At 38.0% G+C, this 25,316-nt stretch overlaps 2 protein-coding genes across 4 annotated transcripts in view; both read left to right on the top strand.

Moving 5' to 3' along the window:
* LOC103131278 (uncharacterized) overlaps positions 1 to 20,921 on the top strand; it is a 40,793-nt gene extending 19,872 nt beyond the window's left edge. Inside the window, exons 7-13 of one of the 3 annotated variants that reach the window (XM_016666539.1) lie at positions 1,274 to 1,371; positions 4,180 to 4,357; positions 6,071 to 6,168; positions 10,864 to 10,869; positions 11,050 to 11,051; positions 13,057 to 13,062; positions 20,908 to 20,921. In XM_016666539.1, coding sequence (XP_016522025.1) covers positions 1,274 to 1,371; positions 4,180 to 4,357; positions 6,071 to 6,168; positions 10,864 to 10,869; positions 11,050 to 11,051; positions 13,057 to 13,062; positions 20,908 to 20,915 — 396 coding nt within the window. In that variant the 3' untranslated portion in view covers positions 20,916 to 20,921. Of the gene's footprint in view, positions 1 to 1,273; positions 1,372 to 4,179; positions 4,358 to 6,070; positions 6,290 to 7,862; positions 7,891 to 10,863; positions 10,870 to 11,049; positions 11,052 to 13,056; positions 13,063 to 20,907 lie in introns of those variants that run through there. The other 2 variants (XM_016666540.1, XM_007542882.2) reach the window with 2 other exon arrangements.
* Positions 7,905 to 25,316, top strand: part of LOC103131277 (integrin alpha-11-like) — a 42,557-nt gene continuing 25,145 nt past the window's right edge. Inside the window, exons 1-2 of the mRNA XM_007542881.2 lie at positions 7,905 to 7,994; positions 23,434 to 23,545. Of these exons, the coding sequence (XP_007542943.2) occupies positions 7,946 to 7,994; positions 23,434 to 23,545 (161 nt within the window). The 5' untranslated portion in view covers positions 7,905 to 7,945. The remainder of the gene's footprint in view (positions 7,995 to 23,433; positions 23,546 to 25,316) is intronic.

Raw genomic sequence — 25,316 nt, 5'->3', positions numbered from 1 at the left:
CTTCATAAATGAAACTGTGGCAGCCTGGGGTGGGTTGTCTTTAAGGTTATGAGTAAAATAAACCAGCCTGGAATAATACTCCAGGAACACTGAATTGTAATAAGGGCACATGCAAGTTCTACTGGAAGAAGGAGACAAGATTCAAAAGTTCTACATAATTTATTGGAGCTACCTCTGGTCGGACTGTGTGATCCGGTAAGTAGTTCTACAGTTCTGTGTCCGGTCTGGTAACAGCTATTTAGGGTCCGGTCTTGGTCTAGTCGGATTGGTGGTTTCATATTCAGTACTGGCAGCAGCAGCAATTAGCTCTGTTAGTATTTCAAGGAGTTTCTAATAGAAATATTACCGTATTTTCCGCACTATAAGGCGCACTGGATTATAAGACGCACCTTAAATGAATGGCCTATTTTAAAACTTTTTTCATATATAAGACGCACCGCATTATAAGGTGCATAAAATAGACATTACATTAGAGGCTGGAGTTACGTTATGCATCCACTAGATGGAGCTCCACTAAACGGAATGTCAACAAAACACTCCGACTCTGGTCGGGGAGAGCCTTCCTCAACTGGGCTGGGGCGTGGGTGGACGATGGTCACCCTTCTCCGTTCGCGCACAGCATATTCGTGGAGAACGTGGTGCTGAATGACCTGCAGACGACCTGATTCTAGACGGTCGGTAGGTAGATAGGTCAGTCAAACTTTATTAACAAACCAGCGTTCTGACAACACCGCGCGCTTCTTCTTCTACGGGCGAAAATGAAGTTGGCTGCTGCTTACCGTAGATGCTAGACCTGTTGTGGCTCAATATTAGTCCATACATAAGGTGCACCGGATTATAAGGCGCACTGTCGGCTTTTGAGGAAATTGAAGGTTTTTAGGTGCGCCTTATAGTGCAGAAAATATGGTAGAGTCCAGTTTCTTTCTCAAAATCCGTAGTTTATCTCTCAAAGGTAAATATTTGTCAGTGAACATGTCATTGCCTCAGAATGACAAGGGAACGGCAGGGAATTTCACAGAAATGAGGAACTGCTTTTTTTGTAATGACACAGTGAATTAAAGATTGATCAAGTAGTTTTGAGAATTTCAATTCTGTTCTGAGAAAAGCACTAAAGTGATTGAGAAAAACTGTAAATGTATCATAACACATGTCAGGCAGCATCAATGTGACCTGAATGATCCCTGTTGAACTGTGAAATGGTGGAAGTAATATGTAAGTTCAGCTTATAAGCTGTACATGTATTTGTAATCAGTTCTATGTTTTGTGTTTGCAGAGACTGGAAAGGAAAGAGAAGATGGTGACCTTTGACAAGCAAGACCAGTCTTCAAGCAAGTCAACCACTGGCAGAAGCAAAGATGTTCCTGGAGACCAGTAAAGCTCACAACTTATGCGGAAATGTTTTGCAAATTCTTCTTTGACATTTTAAACAAACAACATGCTGCCACTAGGCCTCGGTGTCTAAAACCCTTAAATGGCCTACATCATCTTCATGACATCACATGCAGCAGATAAGACATCACAGGTCTTATTTACTTCATGGAAGCAAATAAGACAAGACATAATAGTTTTATTGCTCATTATGTATTTAGAACATACAATTACAGTGGTACGCTCACTTATGAATGAATAAATACAGTTAGCTGAAATATAATATTAATGTAACAAGAATATAATAAAGATATGGATACCTTATACACTATATTGCCCAAAGTATTCACTCACCTTCTTAAGTGTTTCCCAATTATTTTCTGTCATGCCGCCCCTAGGGATAATACACTTGTTCACATCCCCCCACCCCTGTCCAAATTGAAATACTATTAATAATCTGATAATATTTTATAATTTACTTGTACATCCCACTGGGTCCACCAATAAATGACCCGGTTATCAAAACAACTGAAATGAGAGGTAGGAGCTCATTTTATTGTTTTAAGTTTCTAAACAATTTCAAAGTTCAGTTTATTAACTCAAGACTGCTCAGTCTGTGGGATTCTCAATAGAGAAAAAGTGCAAATGATCAACTTTGATGTACATTTTTACAATAAAAATGTATTATTTTGCTGCTTTTTCAGCTTGTTTTTCAAAAGGTATATAGTTTCGTAGGTGAATTTTGTGCAAAATTTGCAACAATATTGTTTATTCCTGCTTGTCAGAAGAGATGAAAATTGGATATTTACGTTCACAGAAAATACGTCTTATCTATGTTTTGGGCTTTTTCTGAAAGCTACAGTTACTTCCTTACGATGGAGTTAGGGCCAGACTAAGAGTTTTTTTGTACGTTTGTTTGTTTGTTTTTTTTGTTGTTGTTGCTTGTTTGCTTTAATTTACAGTAAAGTTGTAATGATACGAGAATAAAGTAATAAAAAAAAAGTTCAGAAAATCCAACACCACACTGTGCCAAAAAAAGGAACACCAAGGGTCTTGTAAAGTTATAGTTGGTTTTTACAAATAAGGAAATATTTAATCTTAACATATCAGAAACTAATCTGATCTATTAAGACGCTTTAAATAATAAACAATTATTTATTAAAGAATTGTTATTTCAAAGAACGACTTGCTGAGCTGGTAATGTCATATCTTGATTATTCTATCAAAGCCTTTTTCTTATTAAAATTTAAAATTACGTTTTTCTTTTCGTCTTTTAAAGACTTTGTAGTATCTATTCTTGTAATATGACATTGTTCTTCTAATTTTATGACTTTTTTTGTAGTTAAAAATAAAATCTTAGTCTGGCCCAAAAACTCCGTCATACTTGTTTTACTGACCTCTGCCACGGTTTTTCTTTTCACTGTCACAAACTTCTTCATCTCTCCTCTGTGGCGGTAGTTATGTTTCTAAACGTCCGAACGTGTATCCTCACTGAGGAACAATGGTCTTAACGCAGCTTTCAGCTATGCTCAGCTCAGTGTTGACTACCTATTCTACTGGCTTGAAAGGGGCAGCCTATTGATTCATTTTGAACACTGCTGCCACCTAGTGACAGGAAGCTTGTTTAGCAGTCAAGCATAAATCAAGACAATTATAAAGTCCTGCTTCTCTCCACACCAGACTCTCCATCCATGTCTTTATGGACCTTGGTTTGTGCTCTGATGCACAGTCATGTTGTAAGAGGAAGGGGCCAGCTCCAAACTGTTCCCACAAAGTTGGGAGCATGGAGTTGTCCAAAATGTCTTAGTATGCTGAACTACTCAGAGTTTTTTCACTGGAACTAAGGGGCCAAGTCCAGCTCCTGAATAACAACCCCACACCACAATCCACCCTCCACCAAACTTTACACTTGGCACAATATAGTCAGACAAGTACTGTTCTCCTGGCAACCACCAAACCCAGACTCGTTCATCAGATTGCCAGATGAAAAAGTGTGATTCGTCACTCCAGAGAACACCTCCACTGCTCTAGAGTTGTTTTGGTGGCGTTCTTTACACCACACCATCTGATGCTTTGCATTGCACTTGGTGATGTTTGGCTTGGATGCAACTGCTCCACCATGGAAACCCATTCCATGAATCTCTCTGCAGTCTGTTCCTGAGCTAATCTGAAGGCCACGTGAAGTTTGGAGGTCTGTAGTGATTGAGTCTGCAGAAAGTTGGTGACCTCGTTGCACTATGTGCTTCAGCATTCGCTGACCTCGCTCCGTCAGTTTACATGGCCTACCACTTCATGGCTGAGTTGCTCTCTTTCCCAAACACTTCCATTTTCTTATAATACAGCTGACATTTGACTGTGGAATATTTAGGAATGAGGAAATTTCACGACTGGATTTGTTGCACAGGTGGCGTCCCAATACAGTTCCACACTGGAATTCACTGAGCTCCTGAGAATGATCCATTTTGTCACCACTGTTTATAAAAACAGTGTGCATGCCTAGCTGCTTCATTTTATACCCCTGTGACCATGGAAGTCATTGGGACATCTGATTTTAATTATTTGGATGGGTGGGCAAATACTTTTGGCAATATAGTGTATAATATGAATGGATTAATATGTAACAAGTCCACTAATGGGCTATGTAGAATCCAGAACAGGTTAATGATTGACCGTAAGTGAAATCACTTCATACCCTTACATACAGGTGCTACCTGATGCTCTTTTCATTAGGTTAGTTTTTTGAGGGGACATCTTGGAGAACAAATAGGAAACAAAATAACACTTTTGTTAAAGTTTTTTCTGTATCCTCAGTTCAAATGCTGGCAAGAGGGAGCAAAAGGACATCGCTGGGCAAAATCAGGCTATGTACCAACGACTTGCGTCCCATCAGTCTGTGTTCTCCCGGGAGCATTGGTTGGGTGACTGGGAGAAGACGGAGCGTTTACTACAACACATGTCCCGGTACCCCAAGGTACAACCAACTAAACAGGTGAGACCTCACTATGTTTTATGTGACAACGTTAAAATTTACACTTACTACACATGTAGGGAACTGAACAACTTAAAAAAATTGAATACAAAATGTAATAGTTCTTTATTTTGTTCTGATACATCTTGTCTGAAAGTTTTACTCAGAAACAAATAATTCTTAAACAGATCTATGATTAGTTGTAGCAATAGACTTTATTTCAGAAATATTTATTTTAGTTGGAAAACAATAATAATACAGTAGGGTGTTTAGTTTTTCTAAATTGCGATAAATATTGTCACATGAATGTTGCCATGTTGTTCACGCTGCAATGCATTTTGGGTAGATTACATCTTTAGGTCTGACTGTGCTAGCTCCATCCAGCTCAAACAGTGATTAGTAACATCTTTAAGTCTTTTCAAATTTAACCAGAGTATGTTGAAATAAATGGGAATCTAGAAATCACGAGAGGTAATCATGATGATGAGGACCAAACGGAGGAAGAGGACAGTTGGCCATAGGAGCTGGTATTTTGCTGCTGCTGCCACCTTCAGCTTCATAAATGAAACTGTGGCAGCCAGGGGTGGGTTGTCTTTAAGGTTATGAGTAAAATAAACCAGCCTGGAATAATACTCCAGGAAAACTGAATTGTAATAAGGGCACATGCAAGTTCTATTGGAAGAAGGAGACAAGATTCAAAAGTTCTACATAATTTATTGGAGTTACCTCTGGTCGGACTGTGTGATCCGTTAAGTAGTTCTACAGTTTTGTGTCCGGTCTGGTAACAGCTGTTTAGGGTTCAGTCTTGGTCTAGTCGGATTGGTGGTTTCATATTCCGTACTGGCAGCAGCAGCAGCAATTAGCTCTGTTAGCATTTCAAAGAGCTTCCAGAAAAATTTGAGAGGATCAGATATTCAGTGAAAAGCAACTGTAAATTCTATAGCTTATGGCATTCTTTCATGACATTCTCACTCTCTTCAGTCTCTTTTCCCGGACTGGGTGATGCCCTCCCACTGCACCTCCTCCCACACCTGTCCATTTTTTTCCCTTTTTTAATTTTCATCTTTTCATTAGGTGTGTATATGTTTTGTCCTGTTCTGTTATGTAAGATAAAGAAAAATACTCATAGAAGGTGAATTGTATGCCTTTTTCCATCTGTACACTCGGTACCTCTTTTGTGGCCGTGTTTAGTCTTTTCTGTTGATGTCATGGAGAAACTGTGTACGATCTGGTATACTGTGTCATTAGTAGTTAAATTTTATCTTGTAACGTCTCCCTTCCTCCTAATAAAAATATTAATAAGAAAAGAATTTCCTACAGAATCCAGTTTCTTTCTCAAAATCCGTAGTTTATCTCTCAAAGGTAAATATTTGTCAGTGAAATTATCAGTGCTTCAGAATGACAAGGAATCAGCATAATCAACATAATCACTTGCATGGATGTACAAAAGTATTTGCAACTTGTTCACAGAAATGAGAAACTGTTTTTTTTTGTTGTACACAAGTGATACAGTGAATTAAAGATTGATCAAGTAGTTTTGAGAATTTCAATTCTGTTCTGAGAAAAGCACTAAAGTGATTGAGAAAAACTGTAAATGTATCATAGCACATGTCAGGCAGCATCAATGTGACCTGAATGATCCCTGTTGAACTGTGAAATGGTGGAAGTAATATGTAAGTTCAGCTTATAAGCTGTACATGTATTTGTAATCAGTTCTATGTTTTGTGTTTGCAGAGACTGGAAAGGAAAGAGAAGATGGTGACCTTTGACAAGCAAGACCAATCTTCAAGCAAGTCAACCACTGGCAGAAGCAAAGATGTTCCTGGAGACCAGTAAAGCTCACAACTTATGCGGAAATGTTTTGCAAATTCTGCTTTGACAAACAACAAGCTGCCACTAGGCTTCTGTGTCTAAAACCCTTAAGTGACCTACATCATCTATATCACATCACATCACATGCAGCACGCTGTGTTTTATATAAGCAAATAAGACAAGACATAATATTTTTTTTTATCATAATTGATCATAAGGAACATACAATTACGGTGGTATCCTCAGTTATGAAGAAATAAATACAGTTACCAAAATATAATTTTAATATAACAACAATATAATAAAGATATGGATACTACTTATATTATGTCAGAAGGTGCTGACATTTGACAAGCGAGGATGATATGTGACATAAGTTCTTTTGGGAAAAATATCAGGTGCTTATCCAATTTCAATTCAAATTATTTATATTGCACCATTTCACAACAAATGCTGTCTTGAGGCACTTTACAAGAAAGTCTTTTCAATTCAATGGTGTATACCAGCGATGCCCAAAGTGGGTCCTGGAGGGCCGGCATCCTGCATGTTTTAGTTCTCTCCCTGGTTTAACACATCTGGCTCAAATGATGGCTCATTAGACGGCCAAAGAAGAACATTGACATGCTGAGGAGGTTGTTGCTACCACCAGGGAGAGAACTAAAACATGCAGGATGTGGCCCTCGACTTTGGGCACTACTGGTGTAGACATTCCAACTGATCATATCGAGCAATACAGTAAGTCCAGTTCATTACTGAAAGGAGTTTAAAAAGTTTTTATCTAAGGAAACCCAGCAGCGCATCAAGTCATTGACTTACAAACATAGCGACAGTAGACCGTTGTCTTGTTGACTTTTCAGCAATCCCTCATGATGAGCATGCATGTAGTGACAGTGGGGAGTAAAATGTCCCCTTTAACAGGATGAAACCTCAAGGAGAGCCAGAACCTGGTTCAGTCCATCTGAAACAGCTGACCAGACTGTCAGTTGTTTGACAGCCTGGTCAAGTAAATGTTCTGACCAGCAGAACATTTACTTGATGGCTGGATTTTTTTGTTTTTTTGTTTGTTTGTTTGTTTGTTGTTTCTTTTGGGGGCTCTTGGCTCTTTTTAGAAGCAGCAGATACCCAAAGGGAATGACAGAAAAATGCAAACAGTGAATTTTACAAAATAGTTGTACAATTCAGACAGGACTCTAAGCCCACTTCTGCTGAGTATATGGATTCCATTGCACATAAGAAATATTTCACACATTTTACTTCAAGTACAATCTAAGGTTGGCTGGCACAGTAATCTTTTGCATCACACTGAACTTAAGAATCTATTCATGCCATTTAAAAAGGGGAAAACATACAAACTGGATTATTTTTTTGCAAATTGGGTTTTTAGGGAGTTGATAAGAGTACCAGACCTTCAGAGTGTGTAGCTTATTGTTCACAGACTGAGCAAGAAAAAAAGTCCTTTAACAGGTTACATTAAAGCACATCTGGTCTTAAGCACAGTGAGCTGAATCACAGACAGTTGGAGGAGTTTCCTGTTTTTGTAGCAACACAGACATTAAAGCTAATTTTTGAAAGACAGGAGGTAAAATGCAGGGCCATTTAGAGAACTTGTCTGTGTGAGCCCGGCAGACACATGAATCAGGAGGAGGTCCATTTATTACTGGGAGCGCCTCCTCCTCCTCTTCCCCTCTGTTCTGCCCCGTCTGTTTCACATCAGAACAGCACAGTGAACAATCCACCCTGGGATGAGACGCGCTTATTCTTACTCCGTTCTTCACTGTTTGTCTTTGAGAGCAACTCATGGATTATCACCACGTTCTTGTGCTGTGGATGTGCACCCTGTGGCCAGGTGAGTGAGCATGCAACACATGATGCATGATGCAGAGTTCATTTCAAATAAGTGCTGCAGGTGACTTTAAGGACATGTCAAATTGTAACGTTTGAGGCATTTATTTGAAATCCCTCCAAGCTGCCAATTACATATAAGGGACAGTATTTTAAGACATTTAGCAAATTAGCCAAGCTTCCTTTGATTTACTAAAAAATCTGCCTCAAATATTCCACATTTCAAGGTGCAGCATCAATTAGAACTGAACAGAGACACTCCAGTTTATGAGACTGAAGAACTGTGTGTGTGTGATCAGGAGGTCAGCAGTACCAGAGCACCACAGGGAACTGTACTCTCACCATTCCTTTACACCCTGGTCATCTCAGATCTCCAACAGTCAGAGTCCTGACGTATACAAAAATACTCAGATGATTCAGCAGCTGACAGGTTTATCAAAGATGAACAGGAAGCTGAGTACAGAGAGCTGGTGAACAGTCTTAACTCATGGTGTGGAAACAATCATCTCTTCTTGAATGTGAACAAAACACAGGAGATGATTGTTGGTGAAACCAGAATGCGATTCTGTACTGCAGACTGTTCTGGAGCCTCTGGAGATGATTGTTTAAAGAAAGATGTCTAACAAATTAAGGAACACAGAGAACCACGTTGAGCATCCTCTTGATGAGACTCATGCAACAAAGATTCAGGGGCTTTTTTAGGCTTGCTGTAATACTGACGGCTACAGGAGATCCTTCCTGCCCACAGCCGTCACCATCTGTAAGGAATCTGTAAAGGGATTTGGAGAATTATAAAGTATTTTTTAAGTGAATTGACCTCAACAGCATTTCTTCTGTTTTTGTTTCTTCACTCTTTAATGTTTCAGAAAATAAAACAGGTCTTTTTCTATCAGGCAAAAACATAATCCAATTCCATCCAAACTTTTAAAATGATCAATTCATTTAACAATAAAAAAATGTATCCATGCCATCCTGACTGAAAAAGTAATTGCTCCCTTAACTTTAGAACTGGTTGTGCCCTACAGCATGAATGACCAATTTATTGTTGCACTATGGCCTCATAACTGGATTTAAGTCAATACTTTAACTAGGCCACTCCAAAGTCTTGATTCAAGGTTTTTCTTCATGCAGACTCTTGGGTGTCATCATATACAGCAGTGGTCCCCAACCTTTTTATTATCGCGGACTGGTCAAGACTTGGAAATCTTGCTGCGGCCCGGGGGAGGGGGGTGGTGAGAACCGTCAGATAAGGTTTCTGCCTTATCTGGTGTTCCCGCTAAATTCTGAATATACCCAATTTGGGTTGTCTTGGCCCGATTATCGCAGCCTGTGGGGTTTTCCCTGCCTGACTGGGAACGAGAACACAACCTGTTGAATGTGACAGGTAGCCAATCAGAAAGCGCGGTAACGTAAGAACAAAGGGGAATCCCAAACAGCTGACATATCGCGCAACTGAGAGTCCGGTGGATATCGGAGATGATATGTGGAAATGTTTACTATATGTAAAGGTCATTATTATGTTTATTCAGTTAAAATGTTAACTATGAAAAAACAGTCACTTCCAAATCATAGTGCAGCAAATAGAGCGGCTGCTCCCGCCGTCTTTTATCCACCGCCTTTTATTTTTATAACATCTTTTATCTCTTAAAATGAGTCCACAAGCTATCACTATTGTTTCTACATCGTCATCCATGTTTGGTTATTCTAAATTCCCGCTATGTTGGGAGTTTTACTGGATTATCCTCTGGAATCGGGATGTTCGTGAGTGGAATCGGTTCGTGTGGTGTGCTGCTCCTGCCGTTTGTCTGAACACGAACCGATCGAACGTGTTGTACTGTTATCTCTGTGGTCACAGAGGTTTGGAGAATCGGCCGACAATTCTTAAATCTTGCCGTCTAAACCAGACTTAAGACTCACAAGCTCTACTCATCTCATCTCGACCACTGCCCAAACGCGCTCTGACTCTGGTTGCTATGATAACGTTTACATATCCCTTCAAAATAAGATACAGATGCGCCACAAATACGAAAATTTTATTTTCGTGAAAATTTTCACTTATTTTAACTTGACTAACGGGAGCCCTGAGCTTCTTTCTCTGCAACGAGACATCAGGGAGTGATGAGAGACAATAACACACGAGGTGTTGCTTATATGCACAGCGTGCTCTACGTGGCGAAGCAGTTTGAAGCTTCATTGCCTCATTAGCAGCCGGTAGCCGCATGTTACGCAGAGCGGGCTTGTAATGTGGGACTCACTTACCGGTCCGGGATAAATCCATCCTCCTGTCTCCTCTCTGAGCCTTTTCCCCTTTGCAAAGAAACTTTCCAAAGACATCTGATCCGTTTCTTACTCATTTTTCTGCTTGTGGGCTCATTGTTGGCGCGCAAGTAACCGGGAGAATCCGGTTAAAGGATTTTAACCGGTACAGGTGGACCGGAGGTTGGGGACCACTGATATACAGTACAAGTCAACAGTCGTTTTGGACTTGGAACTCTTCCATTCAGGTTATTTTTGTCCAATTTTTTTTCTTTTTGTTGAATCATGAACACGGAGCTGGAGTACTCCACATGTTGTCATTTCACAACTCTTGGATTAAGTTTTGAAAGTTGATTAGGCTGGAGATTAAAAAACCCCACCAGATCCACTTCATAAGGTGGTCTGAAATGTTTCTGTTATTCAGTAAGATCAAGTTAATGAACTCTAATGATTAAAGTCAATTCAATTCAGTTTATTGGTACACCAGTAATTCACAACAAATGTCATCTTGAGGCACTTTACCAAAAACAAGATTTCCAATTCAATCACATATAAATGGCTGTAAAAGAAGAATCATTCACATTTTATTTATATAACACATTTCAGCAACAAGGCAGTTCAAAGTGCTTTACATTATAAAAACATAAAAATACAAAGTCATAGAACACAGTCAACTGAAGCATTACATTTTGTCAAGTGCTATTACATATGATATTATTTATATGCAATATCAATACATATGCATTGAATAACATATATTAATAATATACATTATTGATATTGTCATGATGTGTGGTTGTGAGTGGTGAGGGAGACGCCGGTGAAACCAGGTAGTCATGATGAAAATTATGATTTAATGACGAACCAGGAGAGTCCAAAAAACAAAAACTCAGTCCAAACAGAAAGCGGTCAGGGCAGGACCTGCCGCAAACAGTCCGGTGGGCGGCGACGCCGGAGGCGGAGCAGGAGCCAGAACTTAAGCCGCGGGGGGAGTCTCCAGGATCCTTTGGGGCCGGCTGCTGCAAGCTCTGGAGACTGAGGCTCAGGAGACGGGGGCGGGGGGCCGGCTGCTGCAGGCTCAGGAGACGGAGCGCCGGCTGCTGCAGGCTCAGGGGGCGGAGCGCCGGCTGCTGCAGGCTCAGGGGGCGGAGCGCCGGCTGCTGCTAAACTATTTATTAGCATCTAAGCTCTTAACTATTAGGCTCTTTGTGCTTAATAAATGAGTGAAGCATACAGTGTAGAACCAAAGAAGAATCAGGTACAAAAACAGAAATCAGTGAGAAGATCAAGCAAACCTCTAAAAGATGACCAGAGAAGATCCTTTCTATTCATGTTTATATTATATGTATTAACATGTTTTCTCAATTGTTCTTGATCTGACTCTGAAGCCAGTCTCCTTCATAAAATCAATTGGAGTAATTTACAAACTTTTCATTAGTCTGACATTTTCATTGGGCAACATTCATTTGAGTAACAACTTTTGGGGATCATTTGTGTTCAAATATTTTGAAGTCCTAGCAAAAATCTTTTGCTAACCACATGGAGCTTAGCATAGTTAGGTTCTAATCTGACAGTTTGAGGAAGTGAAGTCAGAGTTCAATTACTTTAAAAATATATCCTTTTCACAATACATGAAAAGGATACAAAGCAGGAGAGTGGAACGTTTTGGTGGCATGAGATCTAAACAGGAAACTAACTAAATGAGGAGAGGAGACGTTTATAGAACACTCAGTTTCAGTAACTATGAGCTGCAAAAGTTATTTCTGCTTAGTTGCTCTTATAGTTACTAAAATAATTACTTGCAGTAATGATTTAATTTAGAAAATGACTATTTTTTGTACTAGATCACTGAAGTTGACTAACAACATTCAGTCATCCAAAGCCCCATAATCCAGAGTTCACGTGCAACATTTTCCTTATTGTTTTGAGATTGAATTACTTAAAAACTAAAATACAGCTGTGTGAAATTTAAACTATTTGTGGGCAGCCTCTGCTTTTGTGGATCCAAAAGTCACCTCCAGATCAGGGCCTTCATGTGTAACTTTTTAAGATGTATTGATTCTGCAGATACAGCATTAATTGAGCCTGAGTGAAATTGGCTTCAGTTATTAAAGAATATAGTCAATACATAATTTACCACATTGGGAGAATTACTTTTGGATAGTAACTAAAACTCTGATTTGAAACTTTGTGTTGTATTTAATTTAGTCTGAAATGAATGTTTGTTTGAGGATCTGAAACATTCAACTGTTACCAAAAAACACTAACAGGAAAGTGTGAAAGGGGAAATACTTTTTTTACAGAACGTGTAATCATGTTTTATCTTGTGAAATTAACATTCTTGTGAGACACTGAATGTCCCATAAGGCAAAAAAACAATAACAAAAAAACAATTGAAGTAATTATCATTAAACATTTATTCATATCTCATACATAACATTTTAGTCTCAACAGCATATTTCATAAATATGCCTGGCCTACCCCAACTGTCCACTGAAACCATTCATATTTGCAACAGCTAACGTGTTTCTCAGGATATTAGCACTTCCTGCAGTGATGTACTGTTTTAGTGGTTTCACTGGTTGTTCTGATATTTTGATCAATGTTCTCATGCAGGTAGGGTGTGAAATTCCCACTAAGGATCTTTTCCTGTATATCTTTTATTGCTTTTAAACATTGAAGTGTGAAATGTCACTCAGATGAATTAGTGTGGACTCAGTGATCTCCGCTGAGGGTCATAGTGGCTTTCAGACTGATCAATATAAATGTGCACCGACACATCAACTGTTTGTGCTGATGCTGATCCACAGCTGGCAGTTAAACACAGAAAACAGCTATTTAGAATGTGGACGCAGGGTCACGGTAAAGGAGTGAAAAGTGATGACATTTCTAGGGGCCCCGACCAGCAGGGGGCCCTCCACAATTTAACTATTTATATTTTGTTCATAGAAATAAAAATAAAAAAATCGGGGTCCTGTCAAATACAAAATTAATCATATTGTATTTTCAAAGATTGTTTTTAGCAGTAAAACTTTAATGTTACCCCTCCCAGACCAAAAAACACACATCCGTTTTTGCCCTGAACTCCCCCCTGTATCTGCATGAAATGGTTCGTTCCTGCGCTTGAGAGTGACGCTGTATGCAGCTGCAGTCAGTAGAAACTGCAGCCACGAATGACTGTGCCAGTTACTATGCTGCTAAGAAAAGTTATCAAATCAGGTTTTCAAAAACAAAATAGAGAGTAGAGAGAGAAAAAGGCAAGAGTGTTAATTTATAACCCAGTTTTTCTCCAAGAGAAGTGGGTAGACTGTGTTAGATTATCAACCATTTAGCATAGTTAGTTTAGCTACAAACTACTGTTTGCCTCCATTTCATTAGCATTTAATGAATTAAGGAAAAAAAATACCAACATATTCATATATTTAACTTGTTCCCTGTACCTTTTACCACTTAACAACAGGTGAGTCAGTCAGCAGGAGTTATAACTCACGTCCCTCCTGACCCGTCCTCTCCTGAGTGAAATTAAAGTTGCAGTATGTAACTTTTATATAAATATTTTTTTTCCACATATTTGTTAAAACTGTCATTATGTTGTGACAGTATGGTATGAGAGGTAATCAGTGAACAATTTATTTCCTCTGCTTTCTCCCAGTGCTCTCTAAAAACAACCAATCAGAGACAGGAGAGTTTTAGTGCTGTCAATCACAATCTCATGTGGCTGCTCATCCTTCCACCCCCTCGCTCTATGCTATGCTGCAGCTAGCATAGCCTGTTGTAAATGCTCAATCTAGTTAGCGTAGCTACCAATGAGCGCAGATAAACTATTTTCCTGAAATGACATTTCTCCACCATTAACACAGTTAGCAGTGAGTGAATCAAGTTGATTAACAACACTAAGATCCTCCTCCTGGTTCTGATTGGTTGTTTTTGGTTAGAATGGTGCATTACTTTAGCTAGCAATAAGTTCAGGGAGGAGGTGGAAAAGTTTGATTGTTTTCACAGATTATCTGTCTCATAACAAACTGTCACGACATGGTGACAGTTTTAACAAATATGGAGAAAACATTTTTTTTATTAAAGTTACATACTGCAGCTTGCATAAAATGCAACTACATAGCATTTTTTTGAGAAGTCTGGATTGTTTTATGTGTATTTTGCATGTTGTTTTTGACTGTTGCTCATGGGGAGAGAGATTTCAGTAATCTAAAACTAAGACAAAAATTAACAATCTACTTGCATACTGTTTGTCGACTGTTGCATGTAAAATTTATGAGCAGTAAATATTGTGCTAGTATCGGTATTGGACCAAAGAAAGCAAGGCAGTTGCAAGCCTTTACAATTGTGACACCTTTTATGGGTCACATTATAGACTCAAGAAATTGTAAGAGCAGCTGCGCAGGGGGTGGGAGAGCCCACTTTAATTTTTTGTCATGGGGCCCAAGATTTCTGGCAGCGCCCCTGTGTGGACGTAATGTATCTTGATGTTTTAAATCCTTAGTGGAACTAAAGTGGAGTTTGTTGAATCTGTCAGATCATTTTTGTTGAATGTCAGTCACCTGGTTCTTTGTTTTTCCATAACAATGATGCATATTGTTCATACTTGGCAAAACCCAAGTACTGGCTTGGTACTTAAGAATTTATAGAAGTTAACATTGGTCAACATTCAAATTAAAAAATTAACACAATTTGTAGCTTGTTTATCCTACAAACGATCCTAAAGCTAAATTAACCAATGTCTAAAAGTCTTTTATGCAACCTTAAAAAAACACAAATAACATATTGTTCTAAAAAAGAAAAAGAAGAAAACACTCACAAATGAAAGGTTTTGTTTTGGTGTTTTATTATTTGATTCTAGTTGGGACCTGCCATAGCAATTGCATAGGGAGAGCAGTGACTGACTTTCTCCCTATGCATTGCCATAGCAATACCTCCCATGTAATGCATGGCAGGCACTTACTGTTCTACACCCAATAGAATGTCTGTTTATTGGGGCCTGCTCATAGCAATGCATAGGGAGAGCAGTGACTGACTTGCTCTCCCTATGCACTGCGCAAGCCAGTGCATTAGCATTAGCATTTCACCTAAAATAAGCTTTTAGCCCTTTTTTTTTTACTTATTAGCCATGTTTAGTATATTGAACAAGTCAGTCACTGCAAGTCAGGCACCTATTGTTCTACACCCAATAGAATGTCTGTTTATTATTATTGAGAGGCCCCAAGGGCCAAAACCTACAAACTCTCTTACACGTACTATCAAACTCTCATACATTTACTATCAAAATCTCTTACACATACTGTCCAACTATCAAACTCTCTCATATTCACTATCAAACTGTCTTACATTCACTATCAAACTCTCTTACACATACTGTCAAGCTATCAAACTCTCTCACATTCACTATCAAACTCTCTTACATTCACAGTCAAACTTTCTTACATTTGCTATCAAACTCTCTCACATTCACCGTCAAACTCTCTGACAGAGTTTGATTGCAACGGAAGTTAACTTAAAATTTCAGTTTCTGATTGGACCCCAGGAAGGAGTAGGCGGATTTTCACGGACAGAAAAATAGCTGAGCGGCAGTGACTAACCGAGGCAACTAATATTTTAAATGACATTGTTAGCGCTCCCACAGCATTATCAGAAGTGCTTAGAAGCCGACAGCCAGCATCGGAAACCCCATCTATCAGTGGGATAGCCGCCTCTTTGGAAATGGCAGTAAAGCCAGCAACAGCACAAGTTATGGCGCTCTCTTTTCAAAATAAAAGTGCATCTCCAGTTTATGTTTGATTCATACATCAAGTTTCTCTCCTGCGGCTATTACAGGCTAAAGCTTTGTGTTAATTAACCCTCTATGGCATGACTTTTTTATTTTTTTGGGGGGAAAAGTATTTTCCTGCATTCTTTTGGGAGCTTGTTGGTCCCTAATTACATATCAATCATAAAATCGGACCCTGACACCTCCCGGAACCGAATTTGGGTTTGTTGCCTCAGGGCAACATTGCGCTACAAGGGGTCTAAAACGCCAAGTTTTCTACAGTAATTATGAGAAATGAAATACAAATCAAACAAAAACTATATTAATAAAAAAAAAACTTTTTTGACAAAAATAAATCAGACATGGTTCCAACTCACCAAATATAAAATAAACAACTAACTTTGATTAATGAATGGTACATTTGCGCAAATTACTAAAACGAGCATTTGTGTGTTTGTACATGTGTATGTTTGGCAGAGTTAGAATCACTAAGGATGTTGAAATTAGTCTTTTTCCCTATTATATGTTAAACATCAGGAAGGAATTGCTTGCTGTTGTGAAAAAAAGTGTGTATCACATTTTTGGCACTTGATTATTGGCGTATCTGGGAATTACCATCTGTTTATCTGATTATCTATGGGTTGTAGCGACCAGATTCACATCAGTGACAGGACTTAGGGCTGCAGGTTCTTTTTATAAGAGTTTGTAGTTCTGATTTTTTTGGTAGAATTTGAGCCAAGCAAAGGACAACATTTCCACCAGCTCCCATATCTGGTAGATTTGGCCCTGTGTAGATTTTCAAGTTGTAAGGAACACCATCTGCTCCAGCTTTATGAAGTACCCTGCAGACCCATATATTTGGGTTTAGCAGGTATTGCTTCAGTCTTTGCCTGCCTTGGAATGGGGCCATTTGTTCATTGATGACCAGCTCTTCACCCTTTGGGACTGAAGTTAGTTTTGAGGATAAACAAACAATGAAATAATGGTTGTACAGTGGATCCTCATGTTTTCATTGGGAATGACCCCAGATGAACCATGCACATTTTATCCATGAAATGACCTTGCATCTATCTCCTGTTGCTGTTAGTCAATAATAAAGTAAAAAAATTGGCTTTGATAATTATTTTGTAATCAATTGCATATCATCGCATTAGAATAATATTGTCTGAGCAAAAGGGCCCTAACTGCGCAATGTTGCCCTGAGGCAAAAAACAAAAAAACACAGTTTTAGCATATTTTTAAAAATGTCTTGAAATGATCCATAATGCTTCTTTACATACTCACAGATATTAAAATATTTTTAGTTAGAGTGACCCAAATTTAAACATGAAGAAAAGTGATGTATAACTTACAAGTAGGAGGCAAGGTGTAGCATGCACCTCTGCTTCATAAAAAGGACTGTTCCTCTTCTAAGTAAAAGGTCACATGAACCTCAATACCTCTTTTATTTGGACAAAATATGTCTGGAGGTATTTTAAATCATTCACCCCAAAAAATAAAATAAAGGAGCAATGTGAGGTACAGAAATGTGGTTTGTTGCCCGAGGGCAACGCCATGCCATAGAGGGTTTTAATTTGCAAAACGACATTATGTATCAAAAAAAAAATATTATGTGGGCAAAAAATCCTGTAAAGCACATATGTGCAACCTCAGTTAAAATTGGTCTTATAGGTGTCCCTGTATCATCCTGAAGTCAGAGAAGTACCTGGTAAGGTATTGTTTATGTAATCTGAAAGATTTTTTTGCATGTCAAATGTCAGCAATTTTGATTGAGGTAGCACATATGTGGTTTACAGAATTTTTTGCCAACATAATATGTTTTAATTTATTTTCAGATACATGATTTCCTTTAGCAAATCAATTAACACAAAGTTTTACATTTTTATAGCCGCAGAAGAGAAACATGAATCAAACATAAACCGGAGGTCCACTTTTATTTTGAAAAGCCTGCCTGGTGTTCAATCAGAAACTGAAATTTTAAGTTAACTTCCGTTGCAATCAAACTCTGTCAGAGAGTTTGATAGCGAATGTGAGAGAATTTGATAGCGAATGTGAGAGGGTTTGATAGTACGTGTAAGAGAGTTTGTAAGTTTTGGCCCATGGGGCCTCTCATACTCTAGTGTCTACTCAGACTTAATTTTCACTTATGTAAAAAAAAAAGAAGAAGAAAAGAAAACACTAGTTGAATCCAGGTCGAGATACAAAGCTTGAGACTTGATATAAATTGATATCAAATCTCAATCTTTGATTTTTTTAGTTGGCCTTTTTTTTGCTGTAAACATCCGTCAGCATCCATCATCTTTTATACTATTTAATCCTTGCAGGGCTCCCCTGGTGAAACATAAATGTACTAAGCATGTTAAATTTGAGCATACCTGAAGCCAGACTAATCATAATTATACTTGAAGTGTGTTATTTTGTAACAATTAATTATAAATGTATTTTAATAGTAATTAAATTGTAGAAAATCACAATTTAAAGTGTACCAAATGTACTATCACATACTTTTTTGGAACAACTAAAGTTATACTTTGTATACCTTAAGTATACGGCTTTTTATGTAATATATACATGCTTGATTAGTGTATTATCTTAAGTGTATTATTTTTGTGATCAAATTACGTTTAAAATATATTTAGAAGTATATAAGTATTACGTGTTTTATATATTAGTAGTGTGATTACAGTATGCTACAGTTACACTTTTGGTTTAATATAATTGCCAATGAAGTACACTTTTCAGTTACTTAATGTCCTTTATTATTATTCTTTTCCATAGTACATTAATGCTCCATACACCTTAAAGTACTGCAAACACATCAGTCTACAGAACACAGAAGGATCAATTCCAGCACATTTTCTGGCTGAAAAAAGTTACATTGTGTATTCAATATATTCAGATTTTTCCAGAGTACAATATACTATCAGAGAATTGTACAAACTGTCAATGTATTAAAAGTTTACAGACAACATGCTTATGAAAATTAGCACAATAAAACAATAGGTACACTTTAAAGGAAATGTGAAAAATATTTCATCAAGGACAGAGTATTGTTTTTATACAATGTCACAGTATTCCAGTATTACTGCAGACAAACTGACATTTCCCCTTCCTAAGAACAGTTGGAGGTGGGGTATACCAACGAGCAAGTTGAACAACTTGCATAATTTGCATTTGTATTTATTTATTTATTTCAAACAGGTTTTACAAACAAGTGAACAAGTAATCAGTAGGATAGAGAAAAACATGTGCATAAATAACCAAGAACAAAACAATTAGTTTAATACTACTTTGGTGTTTGAAAAAGAGCAGGAAGAAATGAACACTTAAGTGAACATTTAATCCTACCTCTTATCTCAATTTAATGAAATATATTACCTACTCACTCAATAATGATCAAAAATTTGAAATTAAAACTGTTATAATATTTATGTGCCGTTTAATGCACTGTGGTAATAAATTATATTACACAAAAAAGATGGCTACAAACTAACTCATGAGACAATAACATGTATTGATAATACTGGTAGTAACAATGATGACTGTAAATAACAACCTGACATACAGCTAAAGGTTCCCATAATGATGCATGTTGCACAGAATTTTATTGTTTCTTCTGTTCTTGTCTCTGTAAAATAATTTTGGGCTTATAAAGCTCATGATAGCTGGTTAAATGGGCAGATTATCTGTCCTGTTGCAGAACCAAACCTGCAAGAAGCTGTTTATTGCAAAGACACAACTGCTACCTGAAAACAGCCTTTCCTGAAGAAAGGAAAGCATGGTGCGTCTCTAATATTCAAATATTTCTCAGGTGACTTTAACAAAGATTTTTAACAGATTCCCCATTCTTAAGCCAACCAACTGAAAGCAAACAGAGATGATTGGACCAGATAGAACATTACCTACTTATACTACATATCTAAAGGAAGTATCTGGCATTTTCTTCCTTTCAGAAGGAACTGAAGACAAAGGAACGATGGAGCAGAGCGTGTTAAAACTGTAGCTTCTTTAACATACCTTGATTTCAGAAACATCAACCATCTTTAACAGTAATGAGACTAGAATTTTCCACATCTTTCTATAACAGTGTTAATGTTGGACATTATGAACAGGAAATAAGAGTGCCTGACAAATGGCCTTTGCCCTGTTCTACCTGCCAGGAAAGTGACACTAGAAGGAGCTGCAGTGGTTCTAAGCCAGCCATCTGTCTGCCTGCTGAAGAAGTGACTCACAAGGCCACGTCTGACAGTGTGCTCACTTCTTCTCATAATCACTTCCATCTCTGGCCTAATTGGAATCATACCTTACTGACTTTCATTTGAGACACTGGAATTTTTGCACCTTAAAGTACAGACATTGTAACGTCTGCAAACATATTCTTGGTCTGCAACAGCTGCTAATCATTAATCTGTTTTCACTTACGATAGCAACAAAAATAAATATGAAGAAAAAAAAACAGCCAATGAACACTATTCCACCAAGAGCAACATCTGACCAAAAGAAAGGTCTGCTCAGTTCTGTGAAAAATGTTAAGAATTTGCCGTCAGAGCCAGAGGATCATCCAAGTTACTCAAATTGGTGGCAGCAAAACGAGACGCTCAGACATGGATCAGAATCTTGCATCCACATTCTGGCAAGCACCTTGTGTCTCCTGCCAACAGATCTGATAAATCATTCTGGGTTCAGCTCACACAGAAACTGATTACTCTCAGCTGCGAGGAAACCATCACTCTAAAGACTCTGACAGTTCTTCTCTTTTCCAGTGTCTTTTATTTTTCTCAGCAGTAGAAAAAAATTATATCATTGCCATCTGTGCTGGCAGATAAACAGTCTGACTGAGTAGACTGTTTATTTCTTCAGCTGTGGTGATGAACCACAGCACACACAGTACATACTGCAACAGAAAGGTAGCAAAATAAAAGCTAAAAAGTACATGGTGATGTGGTGTTATGTTGAATAGTGTAGCAAATTCTAAAACAGATACAAGAAAAGTTACATGTAGGGTAATAAAACCGTCTCAATGCATTTCAATAAACTTTCCTCTTAACAATGGGATTTATTTGCCAATGACACAGTCAGGCACTGATGGACGCAGGGACAGAACAGTGAATAAAAAAACAGGTGTTTATTAGGAAATAAACTTATTCTTAGTCAGACAGGCCAGGCTCAGAACCAGGGAATCCAAATTGGGGTCAGGCGGTTCCTGATCTCAGGGTCAGACAGACAGGGGGTCAAAGTCAGGAGGTCCAAATCCAGTGGAGAGGGTCAGGATCGGGGACAGGAGAGGCAAGTAGGTAGAAGGAAGAGACCGACAGGTTAGTTACTGGGCACTTAGCTCAAGTTTCTACAGCAGGCCTGAGGGTGTTACCGCTGAGGGTTTCACAACAATCTGACGCCGTGCAGGGGGAGGATCTGTCCTTATATGGCAGCAGCTGGGGATCAGGGTAATGATGATCAGGTGTGAGTGGTCACAGCTCAGCAGCAGCTGTGACAGCCAACTTCTCCACAGTAGAAGTTAGCACATGCATCTCTCATGTTTACAGAAAATCCAGGGAAATACAGGAGAATGTATCTTGTAGGTGTTGGTATAGAAACAAAAACACTTTGTCAGAGGCGAGCATGTCAATTTGAGATAATAGAAAAGCAACAGCAGCACGAGTAACAACCCATTCCAACCAAGAAGAATTCCTTACCCACCATAAGCTCCAATGTTACCTGGATCATCTACCAAACTCACTGAAATCAATACATCTTGTGTCTTTGAAAAGCAAATGTCCTCAGCTGACCCATATGTGCAGTTTGGTTAATCAGATCACCTGTCAGGACCGTTTATTGTCAGAGGTCTGTAATCCTTTTGATCCCAGTCAGGTTGTCATTTATCTCTACTATCTCCGATGCTTTTATAATTTTTTTATTATGTAGTTTTTTTTCCGTGTTGTGTTTTGCATTGTAGTTTTGATTACTTTTCTTTTTAGCTTAGTTTATTTGTAGTTTTATTGCATGGAATCTAGTCTTGTTTTCTGTAGTCGTGATTATTTTTTGTTTCTCACTCTTTAATCCCTATAAACACAGTTAAGTTTCTCTTTCTTTAGCTTTAGTTTCTGCCAACAGCATACAATCAGCATTCCATTTCCATGTAGAGTATTCAGTATTCAGTGTGCAGCCGTGACAAAACTGGGACCAGTGTCCATTAGACTAATACGAAGCAGAATGAGATATTCCTCAGGATTCTCATGAAATGTGATGCTCAAACAAAAATGTAAAACTGATGAGAGCAGTTGGAATAACCAGGGCTTTACAAAGAGTGGGGTGTACAGTAAAACATGTTGGTGGCAGTGTGATGGTCTGGGGGTGCTTTGAGCTTTCAGGACCCAGAGGGCCTGAACTTAAAATCCTCCAATGTCTCAAAGCTCAAGGTTGAAGCACAGAGACATGTTGTGCTTGGTTTGGCCAACACATTTTACAAAATATGGCAACCATTCTTATGCCATATTGAAAGACTCTTAGACAATTCAGAAAAATGTCAACTAAGACTTGTTTTGTTGTTACTTGCTTTGTTTCTATATTTATGCAATACATGTGTGGATTTGTGGGTGGATTTGAATGTGTTGGTAGGGGATTTATTTAGCTGAAAATTCAAACAAAAGTATTCAAATAAAAACCCTCATATCTGGCTGATTTACAATTGTGTAAAGATGTTTCTCCACCGCTGAAAAGTTGTCCTAACCAGTCAGTAGGTTTAAGGGGAAATCACTTTTTCATACAGGACTATGTAGGTTTGGATTTGTTTCCTGCCTTAACAGTAAACACTTTCATTTTAAAAACTGCAGTTTGTGTTTTACTTGTGTTGTCTCTAATATTTAAATTGGTTTGATGTTCTGAGACACTGAAATGTGACAAACATGTTAAAAATAGGAAATCAGTAGAACAAACACTTTTTCACACCACTGAGTAAAACAGGTAACAGCAAAAAGAGCAAAATAGACATACAAACTACTGAGGTCAAATTTATCACATAGCACATTTCAACAATAAGGCAGTTATTGTTGAAATGTGTTTATGGCATAAACTACTTTATGCATATGCCATAAAGTAGTTTATGCCATAAACACATTTCAACTATAACTGCCTTTATGCCATAAAGTAGTTTATGCCATAAACACATAAAGTAACCAATTATGAAACAAGCAATAAATGTTACATTTTGTCAAATACCATCAAATTCATCAAACAAATATACATCAGATATATTGATGTATATAATCTAACACAATAAAATACCTGAATAACACAATTAACTGGAACAAAGGGAACATTTTTTGACACAATGTAATCCCCAATTCTGTGTTGGAAACGTGTGTTGGTTAATTTATTTGTTGAGTGTTTAAAATATGACTGTTATAAAATCATATATTTTCCTGTGTTTTAGATCTTCAGCTCTGCTTCAACTTTGACACAAAGAACTACAAGATCTTCCATGGTTCTATAGAGGCTCAGTTTGGATACACGGTTCAACAGCACGAGACAGGAGGGCGCCAATGGTAAGAGTCCCCCTAAATTTAAATATTCACAATCAAACAGAATGAGATTTCAAAGTCAATATTCTGACATGTTTCAAGTTTTATGAAGAGTCCTGGGTGCTTTTCCTATATTTCTTGTCATTCATCCATCTTGAAACACTGCCAGTGTACCCATATCTTTGTGCCTGTATTTACATACAAAAATGTCGCTATTACAGAATGAGTCACACAAAGAAGCTGCTGGAAAGAATAGAGGAAGATCGGTTTAGGTCAGAAGTATGCATTTATGATTTCATGTTAAGAATAGTATTACAGATGCAGACTTTGCTATTAGAGTCCTGATAGAGAAATACTGAGGCCAGATGGAGATGCATTGATTGATTGAACACCGTTTTACTAATTAATTAAATCCTGTAGGCATGGTGGTGCCTTATCCATAAGACATAAATAAGACAGTCATTTCTAAATAATTGGAAACGGCATCCTTGTAGCTTTAAAGAAGGTGTATGAATGACAGAGTGCAGAGAGGAGCTGTGGTATTACATGAGGAGGTCTGAAGCAGTTCTTCACTGGGCAGTGACCTGTCAAAGTGACACAACTCAGGCATGGATGGACGCTGATACTAAACAAGCTCCAGTTTATTGGACACTTTTCTCTCCTGGTCAAAGAGGCTAAGATCAGGTGTGCGGGTCCGATCTAGGGTTAGTTCCAGCTCTCAGGGTCAGACAGGCAGAGGGTCAAAGTCAGGAAATCAAAATTGAGTGAGTAATTATGTCCTAGTGAAAGACATACAGGGACAGCAAATACAAGATAATGGTGAAAAATTAATGCAGCCCTGAATGGATATAAATTGTGTGACATTTCAATGACCTATTGAAACAATACCACAGCGATTTTGTGCTGTAATCAAAGGTAAAGGTGGTCCCACAAAACAGTAGAGCAGGGGTCCTCAAATCCAGGCCTTGAAGCCCACTGGTTCAAGCCTGGTTCAACATACCACAATCTGAAAACGACCTCATTATTTGACCCAGGTGAGCTAAACCCTGCAGAACACCAACACGCCTGGATCTGAGGGGTCCTACTATTTGTGTGACAAATTTTGTGGCAATCAAACAATCTACTGACAAAGAATAAACCTACTAATCTACTAATCAACAGGTCAGAAATAATCAGAAAATGTTGAGCAATCTTTTTTGAATAATTGCTTAAGTTTTATTTTATTCATTCATTTTATAAATCTCGTGTCAAAAAAAAATCTACTTCTGATTTCTTTCTCATCTTAGAGGAAAAGGAATGAAGTTCTATCTTCCAGCTCCAAATTAAAATAACAACTTTCATGTGTAAAAATACAATATAGGTTGAGGTTTACAGCTAACAAAGTGTTAGTTCAGCCTTTTACCTTTCTCCCTCTGTTGAGGGAGATTAGGCCTGTACTGCTCCAAAATATGTCCTCATATGGATAAACTGATCCCAGCTGGGACCAGACATGAAAGTAATAGCAAAATACTGAAGTTATTTCCATGACTGAGTTCTGGAAGATTCTCCAGTTTCTTGGAAGAACACAGAATAATTCAGATAAACCTGTTGGGTGAAAACATGTAATGTGACAAAATATAGACAATTTGAAGGGGTATGAATACTTTTGCAAGCCATTATATGTTGGACAGTGTAAAACCCTCAAATACCCATCTAGAGACATTTCCACACAAAAGGCCAGAAATATCCTCCAAGCTAGTTATAAAAACACTTTGAAATACCTCACACAACAGAATTATTATTGTTACCATATCAA

This window comes from Poecilia formosa, unplaced genomic scaffold (assembly GCF_000485575.1).
Source record: "Poecilia formosa unplaced genomic scaffold, Poecilia_formosa-5.1.2 Scaffold737, whole genome shotgun sequence".
Lineage (NCBI taxonomy): Eukaryota > Metazoa > Chordata > Actinopteri > Cyprinodontiformes > Poeciliidae > Poecilia > Poecilia formosa.
The sequence above is the reverse complement of the archived record's forward strand: the minus strand, read 5'-3'. Positions and strand labels throughout refer to the sequence as shown.